Here is a 17,669-nt window from a genome sequence, read left to right as displayed (position 1 = left end):
GCAGCACAAGCCGCATGTGTAATAGCACCCTTAGGGTACGGCCACACCATCAGGGTTCTGCACGCAGTTTTGGAAGCCAAAATCAGAAGATCATAGGAGGAGAGAAAGTATGAAGGACAGATACGACTTCTCCTCATTTCTGAATTCACTCCTGGTTTTGGCTTCCAAATGTCGAAAACCTGACCGTGTGGTGACAACCTTAAAGTTTGCTAGAACTGTGTATTTAAAGGGAATCTGTCAGCAGTTTTGACCATGCTAAACTGCTAACAGCACTAGGTAGGGGCTGGAGAAAGCAGTACAAAAATGACTTTTGTAGAGCTTTTCTCATCGGGAGAAGTGAGAATATGAAGTTTTATTCTGCCAGATTCCAAGAGGCAAAGCTTCACTGTGAAATGCTCTCCCCATTGAGTTACTTCCCATCCCCCCCCTAGGCATGACAGCTATGGCATCCAACCAGGAGACCACTATAGCTGCCACATAGAGCAGAGGGGAGGGGCTGTGAAGTGGCTGCAGGCAGAGAGCAGTGAAGCTCCGCCTACTGGACACTCACAGGAGCAGAATCTGGCTGAATAGAACTTCATATTCACACTACACCTTCACAAAATGTATGTTTATTCTGTTCTCCCCAGCCCCTGCCTAGGGCTGTCAGACATTTACCATGGTCCAGCCTGCTGACGGACTCCCTTTAAGTGTCAAGTGAAAGACTGCTACATCTGTAAACTTGTGGTAACAAGATAAGGCTTTATGATAAAAGATGTCCATTGGCTGGATAGGCCAATGATATTTGGTTGGGTTTCCCCATAGCGACTGCTGGAAGCCTGTACTATGCAGCCAAGAACTGGGTGGCAAAACCACAATGTTTTGCTGCGGTATCTCGGTAAGTACAGGTGAAGCAAGTAACAAACATGTGCATCACCTACTCCTGCTGGAGACTTATTCTGATCTCCCCTTTGAAATAAGCATGTGCCCTCAGTCATGCCATGTGTACATGATTATGAGGGGTCGGCATCATGGGTTCTCTCACATGTATGCTTACAGAGGACCTATCACCAGGTTATGTGTCTACTAGAAGAATCATGAATCTCCATACCAATAAATATGAAGACCAACGATACAGTAACTAGCGAGATCTCACGTTCTGACACTGTACGCTGCCAGGGGCACGACAGGAGCTACTTAACCAGAAGTTCAGACCTGGTGGTAAGTCTGGTCATTAACTTAATGAGGGTCATTTATCAAAGGCTGATACTGTGAGAGAAGGATTTATGATTTTATGAATACATAATGAGAATATTCTGTAGTACACATTTCTGTCCACTAGATGGCTGCAAACCATATGTATGAGAAGGTCAATGAGGGAGGGGGAAGAGGGGATTCTGAAACCACTCCTATCAGGTTAAGGAGCCAATAGCCTCTTCTTAAGGAACACCCCTTTTGTGATGTCATGTCTGCTATTTAAGTGAATGTACTGTGAATAAAAGGCTCTCTCGCCTGCTCTCTTCGACCAGGGCTCAAAGAGGATGAGAAGATGCTTTCATGAAACCACCTAGTGTCTGGTCTCATTATAAAGCAGTATGCTGTACACATACTTATTCTTCTAATTGATTTGGCACCACACAAAGAAGAAGGAGAGTCGCATGAATTGCGACGACAATACCCCCTGTGCTGCTGGCGGATGCGCCGAGTTTATGAGGGGGCTTGACGCATCTTCCGCCAATCTGTGTGCCTGGAGTGAAGTCTACGGGAGTAGATTTCAGGCGTCATTTATGCCCCAACCCCTGCCACACCACCACACCATATTCCCCAGTGTTGAGGGAGGCATGAAAATGCTGCAGCAGGGCTCCAGACTAAGAAAAATATCAAGGAGCCATTGGCCAAAATTTAAGGAGCCAAATTAAAATTTTTAGTCGCCAAATGTAAAATACATATAATTACGGTATAATTAAAAAAAAAAAAAAAAAAAAACACAACACACGTCTTACCTAGGGTTGTCACGATACCAAAATTTTGACTCGATTTCGATACCATAAAAAAGTATTGTGATACTCAATACCACGTGAAAAAAATAAAACACCAAAAAATCTGCGTGGATTCCAGATTTTATGGAACGTCTGGACCATAATAGAACAGTCCGATCCTAATTTTTGTCGGGACAAGGTGACAAAAAAAATGGCAAATTGCACGCTTTTTTTTTTCTGTTACGGCGTTCACCGCATAGGAGATATTTTTAAATATTTTAATAGTTCACACTTTTTCGGGGCGTGGCGATATATTTCATTTTTTTTTTATTGGTAATATATTTTATATGTAAAATTGGGCAAGGGAGTGATTTAAACTTTTTTTTATTTTTATTTAATAACTATTTCCCCCCCTTAGGGGCCAGAACCTGGGATCTTTCATCCCTTGTCCTATTCACCCTGATAGGGCACCTGAGGGGTTAATAGCGGCGGATCGCAGCGCGCAGTCATAGAGGCTGGGTGCCGGGTATGGGATATGGCCGGCACCCGCAGCGGTGCAGTGGCCATAGCCCCTCCCCTCCTCCTCCCTGCTATCAGCCCATTGGTGGCAGCGGCACAGGGGGAGGGGCTTCCTCCTTCTCCCCTGTGCTGTTGAGGAGAACATGGCACACGCTGACAGCAGCGCGTCCCATGTCAGTTCCTCGAGTGTGAGAGGCAGAGGACTGTTGGTAAAAGACCCCCCACTGTGTCCACCTTAACGGCCACTAATACGCCTTTTGTACCGTGGCCTTCGAGGAATCTTATGCTACAGTGCCAAGTTTTTACAGCACCGCACTATAATCCCTGCACCAGTGCGTCCCGGGCCGCTCCGCAGCAGGAATTCTCGCTCTAAAGCCTCATTCACACATCAGTGTTTTGGTCCGTGGTTTCCATCAGTGATTGTGAGCCAAAACCAGGATTGGAGCCTCCACAGAGATAAGGTATAAGGGAAAGATCTGCACCTGTTCTGTGTTTAGAGCCGCACCTGGTTTTGGTTCAAAATCACTGATAGAAATCACTGACCGAACACTGACGTGTGAATGAGGCATAAGGGTCCATTCACACGTCCGCAAATGGGTCCGCATCCGTTCCGCAATATCGGGAACGGGTGCGGACCCATTCATTCTCTATGGGGCCGGAAGAGATGCGGCGAGCACACTATGTGCTCTCCGCATTTGCATTTCCGCAGCGCGGCCCCGAACTTCCGGGACTCGGCTCCACCAAAAAATAGAACATGTCCTATTCTTGTCTGCAATTGCGGACAATAATAGGCAGTTCTATGGGGGGTGCCGGCCGGGTGTATTGCGAATCCGCAATGCACCACGGACGTGTGAATGGACCCTAACGGGACTGAAGGCACCGTTTAACCCTTTGATCAACACAGTCTAGAGCAGGGATCAGCAACCTCCGGCACTCCAGCTATTCATAAACTACAACTCCCAGCATGCCTTATTCCCTTCTATAGGAGTTAAAAGAACAGCCAAACATGTTTTTATGATGGGAGTTGTAGTTTTACAGCAGCTGGAGTGCCGAAGGTCGCTGATCCCTGGTCTAGAGTAACTGTGACATGATGAAAGGATATTCCCTTTCCATTGGCAAGATGGCGGAGCGGAGGGCTGTCTGTACACTAAGCCTGCTGTTAGGGTATACCAAGTACTGACCCACCAACAGCCTGTGTCATTGCGACCGGAGAATAACGTATTCATGTACAGCCGAAAATAAACATGTAAAATAGTCGTCCCTTAAAGGATTAACAAAAAAAATGAAACAAATGTATTTTTGTAAAGATTATTAGGATTATTTAGTATAAAATACACTTTCTTGGGCATTTTCTACAAATTATTGGTTAATTTCAAGACCGTAATGACCCAAAGAATGAAAGGGGTTGTGTAGCCTTTTTTAAGTGATGGCCTTTCTTCAGGACAGGCAATCACTAGCTGACCGGTGGGGTTCAGTGTAGTTCTGTCACTGGAAGCCATCGCTGGAGCTCCACAGCGCCGTCAACATTGTAGTGGAAGGAGCGAGAAACTACAGCGCTCCCACTGCAGTAATGACTACTGTCCACTACAATGTTCCTGGTGCTGTGAAGACTTCCAGCGCCAGAGCTACCCCGAACCCCCGGCGGTCAGCTAGCCTATCTTGAGGATAAAACATCACTTGAAATGTAAAAAATCATTTAGGATGAAACAAGAACACTATAAAAATTTACTAAGAAAAATACAGCACCGAAAATCACATCTGTTTCTACATTTGCACCATAAAAAAAAAAAAAAAAAGACATAAATTGCACAGTAATGTATAGGTACGCCCAAACAGCACTGAAGAAAAATGACATTTTTAGTGCATGGAAAAAAAAAAAAGTTCATAATATGTGATCATTTTATTGTATAGGTTAATCATGGACGCAGCGATACCAATTGTGTCGCTTATTTTTATTTTGCTTATGCATATAAAGGCATTTGTAAGCAAAAAAAAATTCTTTTTTTACTCGATTTTTTTTTTCTAAAATACATTTTCTTTTATTTATTTTTTGGATCCCACCAGGGGAGCTGAACATGCAATCCTCTGATTGCTCATTTAATACACTGTGATAAAGAAGCATCCCCTTGGCATCGAGGAGGAACGTTGACCCATCCGTCCCTCTAACTACCTAGATGCCGCGGTCAGCAATGACCCTGGCATCTAAGGAGTTAAACTGCCAGGATTGGAGTTATCTCCGATCCTGGCAGTAAGAGTGGGGTTCTTGCTGTAGGATAGAGGCCATCACAGCGCTGCAATAGTACGTTGGCTTGTGGGAAGTATGTACTTCCCGCGTCTAACTATTATGCTGCAGAGCGGGAAGGGGTTAAATCTTAGACCTGGTTCTGCAAATGATGATGGAGACCCATAGGTTGTATTCACACACGCCGGTTTTATCGCTTTTTTGTCACCAAACAAACACAATAAGGGCTCATGCACACGACAGTATTTTGCGTTCAGTATACTGTCCGTTTTTTGAGTTTAGCAAAAAAAAAAAGAAGTGTCTCCGTGTGCATTCCGTTTCAGTATTTCCGTGCCGTGAAAAGATAGAACATGTTCTATTCTTGTCCGCAAATCACGGTGCTTGGCTCTATTCAAGTCAATGGGTCCGCAAAAAAAACGGAACACATGCGGAAATGCATCCATATGTCTTCCGTATTTGTTCCGTTTTTGCTGAACCATCTATTGAAAATGTTATGCCCAGCCCAATTTTTTCTATGTAATTACTGTATACTGTATATGGCATACGGAAAAACGGAAAGGAAACGGAAACAAAAAACTGAACAACGGATCTGTAAAAAACGGGCCGCAAAACACTGAAAAAGCTATACGGTCGTGTGCATGAGCCCTAAAAGTGCATGTGTGACCAGATACTTACTGAAAGCACATGGATGACGGATATCGCACCTATACACACAGCGCACAGGCAGATCTAGCCTTCACTGCTATCAGACATGGAGCTTACACAGAGAAAGGTGATGTTTCCTGAAGAGTTCCTTATAGCCTGGTTCCTTATAGCCTTCATCCTCTACGATGAAGGCCGACATGTCGTCACTGTCCTCGCTCTCGTCCAGTGTCTCTGGGGTCAGGGGTGTGTATGTATCATCTGGACTTTCCTGCAACAGAGTAAATGACACGAGTTCATCTATAGGGGGCGATCACCTACACAGGTATATTCAACCAGTGACGGGGGGCACTGACAGGACTGAATTAGGATAAGTAGAGAGGCGAGAAAAGAGCAGCACCGTCCACTGTATTTCCACCCCAAGGCTTAAAGGGGTTTTTCGGGAGTACAATATTTGATTGGTGGGGGTCCGACTCTTGGCACTCCTGCCAATCAGCTATTTGAGGAGGTTGCATCCTCCTCGCAACATACCAAGCATAGCGCCATACACTGCATAGTGACTGTGCTTGGTATCACAGCTCAGCCCCGTTCACATGAGGTGCACATAAGGGTGAATTCACACGACCGTATCCATTTTGTGGTCGCCAAATCATGGATCTGCAAAATACAGACAAGAATCGGATCTCGTGTAATCTGTGGATCAGACGTGGACCAAAAATACGGCCATGAGAATGCAGCACTCCACCTTTTCAAACAGCTGATTGGCATGGATTCTGGGTGGAGTCGTACCCCCACTAATCAGGTACTGACGACCTATCCTTAGCTATGTGGACAATAAAAGGGCCCCGCCCACTGCACTTTGATTGACAGGACCAGGTATGATGACGTTTTCACTGCCTGGCCCTGTCGATCAAAGTGTAAAGGCGCAGCAGTTGCAGAGAGAGCAGAGCCTCTAGGTGTAACGACAACGCCCCCGTTGCTCCTACAGGCTCATTTGCATATAGTAAAACATTATATTTCTCAGCAATGCGGACACATATGAGAACATGGGACCAACACAGATGTCTTCAGCTGCCAAGTGCACATGTAACAGGTCAGCCAGTGTCATAGGTACAAAACTGCTGATAGATGGACTTTTGGCTGGTATACTTACAAGGTCATAAGGAGTGACCAGATGAGTCCTCCTGGACAATAAACCAATATCCTGGGTTACCTGACAAACTCGTGTAATAACTAGAATGGAGGCCATACTAGTGGTCACCCAGCTTAAAGGGAACCTGTCACACTCAACATGATGTCTGAGCTGAGGCCAGCATATTCCAGAGCTGGAGGAGCTGAATCTTTTACCAGAAAATTCTATATCAGTCTGCTCAGCTCCTCCTGCTCTATAACACGCTGCCTGCACAAAAAATTTGCATTTTCATGGTGACAGGTTCCCTTTAACCACCTCAGCCCCCAGTGCTTAAACACCCTGAAAGACCAGGCCACTTTTTACACTTCTGACCTACACTACTTTCACCGTTTATTGCTCGGTCATGCAACTTTCCACCCAAATGAATTTTACCTCCTTTTCTTCTCACTAATAGAGCTTTCATTTGGTGGTATTTCATTGCTGCTGACATTTTTACTTTTTTTGTTATTAATCGAAATTTAACGATTTTTTTGCAAAAAAAACTTTCAGTTGTAAAATGTTGCAAAAAAAACGAGATCCATATAGAAATTTTGCTCTAAATTTATTGTTCTACATGTCTTTGATAAAAAAAAAATGTTTGGGTAAAAAAAAAAAATGGTTTGGGTAAAAGTTATAGCGTTTACAAACTATGGTACAAAAATGTGAATTTCCGCTTTTTGAAGCAGCTCTGACTTTCTGAGCACCTGTCATGTTTCCTGAGGTTCTACAATGGCCAGACAGTACAAACACCCCACAAATGACCCCATTTCGGAAAGTACACACCCTAAGGTATTCGCTGATGGGCATAGTGAGTTCATAGAACTTTTTATTTTTTGTCACAAGTTAGCGGAAAATGATGATTTTTTCTTTTTTTTTTTCTTTTCTTACAAAGTCTCATATTCCACTAACTTGTGACAAAAAAATAAAAACTTCTATGAACTCACTATGCCCATCACGAAATACCTTGGGGTCTCTTCTTTCCAAAATGGGGTCACTTGTGGGGTAGTTATACTGCCCTGGCATTCTAGGGGCCCAAATGTGTGGTAAGGAGTTTGAAATCAAATTCTGTAAAAAATGACCTGTGAAATCCGAAAGGTGCTCTTTGGAATGTGGGCCCCTTTGCCCACCTAGGCTGCAAAACAGTGTCACACATCTGGTATCTCTGTATTCAGGAGAAGTTGAGGAATGTGTTTTGGGGTGTCATTTTATATATACCCATGCTGGGTGAGATAAATATCTTGGTCAAATGCCAACTTTGTATAAAAAAATGGGAAAAGTTGTCTTTTGCCAAGATATTTCTCTCACCCAGCATGGGTATATGTAAAATGACACCCCAAAACACATTCCCCACCTTCTCCTGAGTACGGAGATACCAGATGTGTGACACTTTTTTGCAGCCTAGGTGGGCAAAGGGGCCCATATTCCAAAGAGCACCTTTCGGATTTCACTCGTCATTTTTTACAGAATTTGATTTCAAACTCCTTACCACACATTTGGGCCCCTAGAATGCCAGGGCAGTATAACTACCCCACAAGTGACCCCATTTTGGAAAGAAGAGACCCCAAGGTATTCGCTGATGGGCATAGTGAGTTCATAGAACTTTTTATTTTTTGTCACAAGTTAGTGGAATATGAGACTTTGTATGAAAAAAAAAAAAAAAAAAAAAAAAAAATCAGCATTTTCCACTAACTTGTGACAAAAAATAAAAAATTCTAGGAACTTGCCATGCCCCTCACGGAATACCTTGGGGTGTCTTCTTTCCAAAATGGGGTCACTTGTGGGGTAGTTATACTGCCCTGGCATTTTCCAGGGGCCCTAATGTGTGGTAAGTAGGTAAATGACCTCTGAAATCCTAAAGGTGCTCTTTGGAATATGGGCCCCTTTGCCCACCTAGGCTGCAAAAAAATGTCACACATCTGGTATCTCCGTATTCAGGAGAAGGTGGGGAATGTGTTTTGGGGTGTCATTTTACATATACCCTTGCTGGGTGAGAGAAATATCTTGGCAAAAGACAACTTTTCCCATTTTTTTATACAAAGTTGGCATTTGACCAAGATATTTCTCTCACCCAGCATGGGTATATGTAAAATGACACCCCAAAACACATTCCCCAACTTCTCCTGAGTACGGCGATACCACATGTGTGACACTTTTTTGCAGCCTAGATGCGCAAAGGTGCCCAAATTCCTTTTAGGAGGGCATTTTTAGACATTTGGATACCAGACTTCTTCTCACGCTTTGGGGCCCCTAGAATGCCAGGGCAGTATAAATACCCCACATGTGACCCCATTTTGGAAAGAAGACACCCCAAGGTATTCAATGAGGGGAATGGCGAGTTCATAGAAAAAAATTTTTTTGGCACAAGTTAGCGGAAATTGATATTTTTAATTTTTTTCTCACAAAGTCTCCCTTTCCGCTAACTTGGGACAAAAATTTCAATCTTTCATGGACTCAATATGCCCCTCACGGAAGACCTGGGGGTGTCTTCTTTCCGAAATGGGGTCACATGTGGGGTATTTATACTGCCCTGGCATTCTAGGGGCCCTAAAGCGTGAGAAGAAGTCTGGAATATAAATGTCAAAAAATTTTTACGCATTTGGATTCCGTGAGGGGTATGGTGAGTTCATGTGAGATTTTATTTTTTGACACAAGTTAGTGGAATATGAGACTTTGTAAGAAAAAAAAAAAATAATTCCGCTAACTTGGGCCAAAAAAATGTCTGAATGGAGCCTTACAGAGGGGTGATCAATGACAGGGGGGTGATCAATGACAGGGGGGGTGATCAATGACAGGGGGGTGATCAATGACAGGGGGGTGATCAGGGAGTCTATATGGGGTGATAACCACAGTCATTGATCATGCCCCTGTAAGGCTTCATTCAGACGTCCGGATGCGTTTTGCGGATCCGATCCATCTATCAGTGCATCCGTAAAAATCATGCGGACGTCTGAATGGAGCTTTACAGGGGGGTAATCAATGACAGGGGGGTAATCAGGGAGTCTATATGGGGTGATCACCACAGTCATTGATCACGCCCCTGTAAGGCTTCATTCAGACGTCCGGATGCGTTTTGCGGATCCGATCCATCTATCAGTGGATCCGTAAAAATCATGCGGACGTCTGAATGGAGCTTTACAGGGGGGTAATCAATGACAAGGGGGGTAATCAATGACAGGGGGGTGATCAGGGAGTCTATATGGGGTGATCACCACAGTCATTGATCACGCCCCTGTAAGGCTTCATTCAGACGTCCGGATGCGTTTTGCGGATCCGATCCATCTATCAGTGGATCCGTAAAAATCATGCGGACGTCTGAATGGAGCTTTACAGGGGGTTGATCAATGACAGGGGGTAATCAATGACAGGGGGGTGATCAGGAAGTCTATATGGGGTGATCAGGGGTGATCAGGGGCTAATAAGGGGTTAATAAGTGACGGGGGGGGGGGGGGTGTAGTGTAGTGTAGTGGTGCTTGGTGCTACTTTACTGAGCTACCTGTGTCCTCTGGTGGTCGATCCAAACAAAGGGGACCACCAGAGGACCAGGTAGCAGGTATATTAGACGCTGTTATCAAAACAGCGTCTAATATACCTGTTAGGGGTTAAAAAAAACACATCTCCAGCCTGCCAGCGAACGATCGCCGCTGGCAGGCTGGAGATCAACTCTCTTACCTTCCGTTCCTGTGAGCGCGCGCGCCTGTGTGCGCGCGTTCACAGGAAGTCTCGCGTCTCGCGAGATGACGCATATATGCGTGACTGTGCGCAGCGCTGCCACCTCCGGAACGCGATCCTGCGTTAGGCGGTCCGGAGGTGGTTAAGAACTAAGTAATCAATGGCATAATAGAACTGACAGATAGAAAACTCAAGTACTTGTATTTACTGGGTTTTGATGGGGAAACTCATTTAGGTTGTGTCCACCAAGCAAAGCGAGAAGAAGTAAATGAGAAGTTTTGTCAAAACACTGGAGGAAATCTGGAGCTTGGTGTAAAGCAATATGGACAAGCAGGCGCGTAGCTAAAGGCTCATGGGCCCTGGTGCAAGAGTTCAGCTTGGGCCCCCCTTCCCTCATTGCTTTGTGGTCAGGGGCAGGGGGGGACATAGCCTTAATGCTGCATAAGACAAAAATTGAAATGACACCTCCCCCCCACCCCCCATGCCAAATTCTTGACCTTACCCCTTCTCTCCAGCCAAAGGTGTAATTTGACCAGCATGCACCTCCTATAATACCAGTGTTTTACGCGTCACAAGGTTCTTTGGGCCCCCTCAGGCCCTTGGGCTGCTACCTCTGCATCCCCTATATAGCTAAGCCCCTGCAGACAAGAGAGGAACGATTATGGAAGAATCTATAAAAACTGAAGACATTATGTTACCTCAGGGGCCTCACGGCTGGTGGTCCGGTTTCGGGACCTTCGTCTCTTAGCAAGCTGTTCAAGTGCCTCCAATCTCTTTTGTTTCTTGACGTGAGCCTTGGTCTCCTCATCTCCTGATGCCTCCGCAGCTTCATCGCTGTCATCCTCATTAATAACACAGGTCCGTTTGACATTTCCTTTTTCGCCGGGTCCATCACTGTCGGAGCTGCTCTCACTGGCTATCATGGCAGATCTGCTCTTCAGTCTGGGTTTTCTGATTCGGCCTTCTTCACAGTCTTCTTCATCCGGCTGGTCTTCTGACTCATCGGTGGGGCAGCTGTCGTCACTTTCCTCGCCCGTTTCCTCCGGTTCTTCCTCCTCTGAAGTCAAGGACTCATTAGAATCCAAGATATTGGAGATGCTGTCTTTCTTAGTACGTTTCCAGTCCACTCGGGATTTCGGGTCTGGTTCAAGCGATTTTCTTTTCCGCCTTGTATTGTAGGTCTTACAGACAGTCTCCATGTCACCTGAGGAGGTTCAAAAACTGCAATAAAAAAAAAAGAGAAATGAATAAAACAAAAATACTTATTTTGCATATCTCACAGTATAATGCCTCACGAAATACAAATGGATAATTAAAAAGCCACCTAAAGTACAATTAGTACATAATGTGTTACTCCATGATCAAGAAAGCAAACAAATGAGATGAAAAGAAATATCTGCAGCATAAAAATACCTACCAGAGAGAAAATCTGTCACATAAATAAGGTGAAGAACATAAAAAAAAACAAGGACAATTTAGAACACATATCAGTAGTGTAACATGGTGGCAGGTAAAGTACTGGAGGGGGTGAGGTAAAAGAATCCAGGAAAGCTTGGTGGTTTCAGCAAAGTGGAGTTTGCTGAGGCATTTTTGGTTTAAAGTATTTCAACCGCCTGTATTGTTATGGAACGGTGGGTAGGTTGGAAGAGGGACCTGCCATTCCCTCCTACTCCAGTACGACATTTTCCCCATTAGACTTCAATGAACCCAGGAGTTATCACCAAATAGATCCAAATATTCAATATATGCACCTTACTGGAACACTCAATATATCCATTACACATCCCAAAAATATGAGTAAACTAGGTTCCTTTAATAATAAATCAAATTTTATTGAACATGATTAAAATACACTAATAATATGTATTAATAGTAGGGAATCTAAATAATATGCCACATATCAATGCATCATGATTAAAGGAAGAGATAGTTATATTTCCCGAAACGCGTCTGGTAAACGCCATACACCTGTCGGAATACTTCTAGTCGCATGGCCATGCAGACATTAATATAATATCTGGAAGATTGAATCTTTGAATCGACACAGTAGAGACGTCATCACCGGACGAAAAAGGAAGTCACGTGAGTGTGATCCCGCGAGAGCTTGCAAGTGCGGCTATCGAGGAGTGCGACGCAAGACGCCGGAGTTTCCCGCACCACTCGCCCCCCGACGAACATTAGCGGACACACGTGGACTATCCCTGGAAGGAGGAGGTAAGCAACTGAACAGCCGAGAGTACTGTTAGTCATTTTCCGATTGAACATTATTCATATCCTGATAAGAACCTCCGGACTGTATTCGAATATTACCGATTGTACCTATAAGGAACATTACCGGACTTGACTACTCTGCATAAATAATACCACCATATAAAGCCGATTGTGGACTATAGACCAAACTTCCCCAGCCTTATAAAGGCACTTCTAAAACCCAAGAAAGTAAATAACATCTACAATTGCGTTTTTTCTACTGAATCTTTGCTGAATAAGCCAAGGACATAAACATCAGGCCTTACAAGGAATCTTAAGTGCCATATGGCGGAATAGCCCCTTATGGGCACTACCAATATTTACTCAAATATTCATCAGTCGCTCCATTGTGGTTATTGCTAATTTATTATTCATTTTATGTATCTGTTTTTACTTTGATTGACATTTTACCTTGATTAAATGTGTGCTTTATGTTAGAGTGCTCGCCCAACATATATCTTTATTCCCAATCCTATACTAGATTGAATAACATGTGACCTCTAATTGGTATCGCCGTATTGACTAATCCTGACCAGCCCGATGTACATCACTTCCGACCTCCATGGGGAACGAAGGAAGCGATCAGGCCGCCCGATCGTCATGCGCTCTTGGCGAGAGCAAGAAACCAACATAATGAAAGGGGAACGCATCATATGAATGTATTCACTTAATGTATATTATCTACACTAGATTTAGAGAAATAATATATAAAATAATCAACTGTAATCACAACAATCCATATTCAATTATGTGCTGAATAAAATGCTTATTTTAGACAAAAATCAACTCCGTGCATCAAGAATAAAGTGCTGTGGTGCTCAATAAATAAATTACCTAAAGGCCTCATGCACACGACAGTGTTTTTTCACTGTCAGTGATTTGGCTCAGTGGTCAGTGTCCGATTTAGCTTCAGTTGTGTTTCCTTGTGTCCTCCTTTTTTTTTGTCTGACAGGGGAAAAAAAGGAAGGTTAATGAAAGGTCTGGTAGAAAAAAACGGACACGGACGACATACCAGTTGTGCATCCGTTTTTTTTGACTGGCCCATTGACTTGAATGGGTCCGTCCTCCGTTTTCCACTGACAAGAATAGGACAGGTTATATTTTTTTGACGGACTGGAATCACGGACGCGGAGAAAAAACTATCAGTTTTTTTTCACAGCTCAATAGAAATGAATGGGACCTCCGCTAAACTGTGAAAAATGACGAAACGGACGCGGATGCACACAACGGTCGTGTGCATGAGGCCAAAAACTGCAATTCATTAATTAATAAATATATAAACCACAATCATGTGAATAAAAGATGTATGTCATAATATTGTGTGTCTCAATTAGGCTACTTTCACACTGGCGTTTTGGTTTCTGTTTGTGAATGCATTCTGATTGTTAAAGGATCCGTTCAGAATACATCAGTTTGCCTCCGTTCCACCTCCATGCCGCTCTGGAGGCGGACACCAAAACACTGCCTGCAGCGCTTTGGTGTCCGCCTGACGATGTGGAGGCAAACGGATCCGTCCTGACACACAATGTAAGTCGTTTTCACTAACACAATCTGGCAAAATAGAAAACGGATCCGTCCTCCATTGACTTTCAATGGAGTTCATGACGGATCCGTCTTGGCTATGTTAGAGATAATACAAACGGATCCGTTCTGAACAGATGCAGGCGGTTGTATTATGTGAACGGATCCGTCTGTGCAGATCCATAACGGATCTGCACAAAACGCGAGTGTGAAAGTAGCCTAAGATGAACCTCATGTGTTAGAAATCACCAAAAAAAAATTAAAATTAAAATGTACTGTATATATATTTTGGCTCAGTGCAATAAAGCTTGCTTGTTCATTTTTTCTTCTTTTTCTCCTATCTTCCTTCTTGTATGACCTTATTGAGGACGCAAAGTGTAAAATATTTTTTTTTTTTTTAAATAAAATGTGTTATAAAAAAAAAAAAAAAAAGGTTTCACATGTAAAAAAAAAAAAAATTCCCCAAGTCACCTTACATCACAAAAAGTGCAACACCAAGTGATCAAAAATGCGTATGTCTCACAAAATGGTACCAATAAAACCGTCACCTCATCCCAAATAAAATTAGCCCCTACATAAGAAAATCACTTAAAAAAAACAAAAACTATAGCTCTCAGAACATGGGGACATTAAAACATCATTTTTTTGTTTCATATGCTATTATTGTGTTAAAGTGAAATAAAAAAAGTATACATATTAGGTATCGCCGCATCCGTAACAACCTGCTCTATAAAAATATCACATGACCTAACCCCTCAGTTGAACACCGTAAAAAATAAAAATAAAAACAGTGCCAAAAAATGCCATTTTTTGTCACCTAACATCACATAAAGTGCAACACCAAGCGATCAAAAAGGCGTATGCCCCCCAAAATAGTACCAATCAAACTGTCACCTCATCCCGCAAAAAATTAGAACCTAAATAAGACAATCGGTCAAAAAATAAAAAAAACTATAGCTCTCAGACTATGGAGACACTAAAACATCATTTTTTGGTTTAAAAAATGCTATTATTGTGTAAAACTTAAATAAATAAGAAAAAGTACATATTAGGTATTGCCACGTCCATAACGATCTTCTCTATAAAAATATCACATGACCTAACCCCTCAGATGAACACTGTAAAAATAAATAAATAAAACTGTGCCAAAACAACAAATTTTTTGGTCACCTTGCCCCATAAAGATCAAAAAATCATATGTACCCAAAAATGGTACCAATAAAAACGTCAACTCTTCCTGCAAAAAAACGAGCCCCTGCACAAGACGATTGACAAAAAAACAAAAAAAATATGGCGTTCAGAAAATGGAGACACAATTTTTTTTTAATGCTTTACTATGTAAAACTGAAACAAAGAAAGTAGACATATTTGATATAATTGCGTCCGTAACAACCTGCTGTATAAAAATAGCACATGATCTAACCTGTCAGATGAATGTTGTAAAAAATAAAAACGATGCCATAACGGCCATTTTTTGGTTACCTTGCCTCACAAAAAACATAATATAGAGCAATTAAAAATCATATGTACCCCAAAATAGTACCAATAAAACTGGCACCTTATCCCCTAGTTTCCAAAAAGGGGTCACTTTTGGGGAGTTTTACTGTAAGGGTGCATCAGGGGGGCATCTAAAAACCAGTCCAGCAAAATCTGCCTTCCAAAAATAATATGGCGTTCCTTTTCTTCTGCGCCCTGCCGTGTGCCCTTACATCAGTTTACGTCCACATGTGGGGTGTTTCTGTAAAACGCAGAATCAGGGTAATAAATATTAAGTTTTGTTCGGCTGTTAACCCTCGATGTGTTAAAGAAAAAAATGGATTAAAATGGAAAATCTTTGGAACACCTAAAGGGTTAACAAAGCTTGTAAAATCAGTAATGAGTAACTTGAGGGATGTAGTTTCTACAATGGGGTCATTTATTGGGGGTTTCCACTATGTAAGCCTCACAAAGGGACTTCAGAACTGAACTGGTCCTTAAAAAAGTTGTCTGGAAATTTTCTTAAAAATTTCAAAAATTGCTTCAAAAATTCTAAACCTTTACACATCCTAAAAAAATAAAATTACATTGGCGAAATGATGCCCACATAAAGTAGACATATAGGGAAAGTTAATTAATGAATATTTTAGGAGACATCACTATCTGTCTTAAAAGCAGAGAGATTCAAATTTAGAAAACAGTGAATTGTTTCACATTTTTGTAAACTTTTGGATTTTTTTTTATAAATAAAGGTGAAATATATCGACTCAAATTTACCACTGCCATGAAGTACAATGTGTTTTGAGAAAATCTCTGAATGGCTTGGATAAGTAAAGGCGTTCCAAAGTTATTACCACATAAAGTGACACATGCCATATTTGCAAAATGAGGCCTGGTCAGGAAGGGGATACATGGCCCGTATGTGAAGTGGTTAAAGGCTATGTACACCTTTGGGGGGCAGTTTTTATTTTTATTATTGCATTGTAAAAATCACTTTTTCAATTGGTCTTTATTACAACTTCTGAGCCCTTTTCTCTGTACAGAGCCGAGATTCTCTAGTAACTCTGTTCCATCATGCTCCTTATAAACACTCATTATAGTTCAGTTCGTATCTTACTGAGAAGAATGTGGCTCAAATAAGTGTTTATGACCTCTTAGTAAGGGTTATTAAATGACCTGCACAAAGTGAAAGTACCAATCACACAGATTGAAAAACAGTTAACCGTTTGTGACAGAACCAATTGAAAAAAATGTTTTTTTTAGCCCACAATTAGTAAAATGCAATCATAAAAAAAAATAACAATCCCCCCCCCCCGGGGTATACACAGTCTGTAATGCAGGAGATTTTTTGTAACATTTATTCTAATTGTGGAAGCTTGTCGGCAGATTAGCGAATCTTCAAGAAAAAAAAAAAAAAAAGTCCAGTTCCTTTTTGAAATGTTCAGCACGTCAATATTGCTTGGGTGGATTTTCAGTGTAGATTGCACCCCATGCAATGCAGAGGGAGAGATCTGGGGTGTGCAAATGTGGCAAAATCTGCCTAAACTACACTGCCGTGTGCATGCACCCCTAAGGGAACAAGCACACACAAATGTACTTTATGTGGATTTTTGAGTGTTTTTTGCTGCAGCGAAATCCATACATGTTACTTGTTTGATGCTGATCTGCCCCAGATCTCACCGTCTGCATGGCACAGGGTGAAATCCACGCTGAAAATCCACGCAGACAATGGACGTGCTGCACATTTTAAAAATCTTCTGCATCGTGTAGCTCAGGGCTCGACAAATCCCAGGCGCCAGGTCGCCATGACGATCAAGAATTTTGTCCTGGCGCCTGGGTATTTGCCCGCACATGGCTGCCCCCAGAAGGAGTTACCCAGGGGCGGAGAGCAGGGTGGACAGGGTGGCATCGGGGGAGCGGAGGAAATAGGTAGGACGCAGTGGGTCCGCATCATGTGGGCGTTCCTTCTCCCTGGCTGTAACGCTGTCCAATCGCAGTGCAGCGCAGGGAGAAGGAACGCCCAGGAGAGAAGCTGCTGTCTCCTCCCCATCGCTCCGATAGTAATTAGCATATGGAGCAGGAGACAGTAATGGGGCACGGCAGGCGAACGGAGCGGCGCCCAGGAATAATAGTAAGTGCTGGGACATCTCTGGGCGCCGCTCTGTGTAGCCTAATACTTAAAGTTCGGACCCATATAACACATAATACAGGAGGCAGGTGC

General features: G+C 42.8%; 1 protein-coding gene across 1 annotated transcript in view; it reads right to left on the bottom strand.

Moving 5' to 3' along the window:
• Window positions 1-17,669, bottom strand: part of CCDC82 (coiled-coil domain containing 82) — a 63,214-nt gene that overhangs the window by 33,277 nt on the left and 12,268 nt on the right. Inside the window, exons 2-3 of the mRNA XM_040426305.1 lie at window positions 10,900-11,422; window positions 5,482-5,632 (exon numbers count right to left, since the gene is read on the bottom strand). Of these exons, the coding sequence (XP_040282239.1) occupies window positions 5,482-5,632; window positions 10,900-11,400 (652 nt within the window). The 5' untranslated portion in view covers window positions 11,401-11,422. The remainder of the gene's footprint in view (window positions 1-5,481; window positions 5,633-10,899; window positions 11,423-17,669) is intronic.

Source organism: Bufo bufo, chromosome 3, assembly GCF_905171765.1.
Source record: "Bufo bufo chromosome 3, aBufBuf1.1, whole genome shotgun sequence".
Taxonomy (NCBI): domain Eukaryota; kingdom Metazoa; phylum Chordata; class Amphibia; order Anura; family Bufonidae; genus Bufo; species Bufo bufo.
Note: the sequence above shows the minus strand (reverse complement) of the source record. Positions and strands in the feature narration are given on the sequence as shown.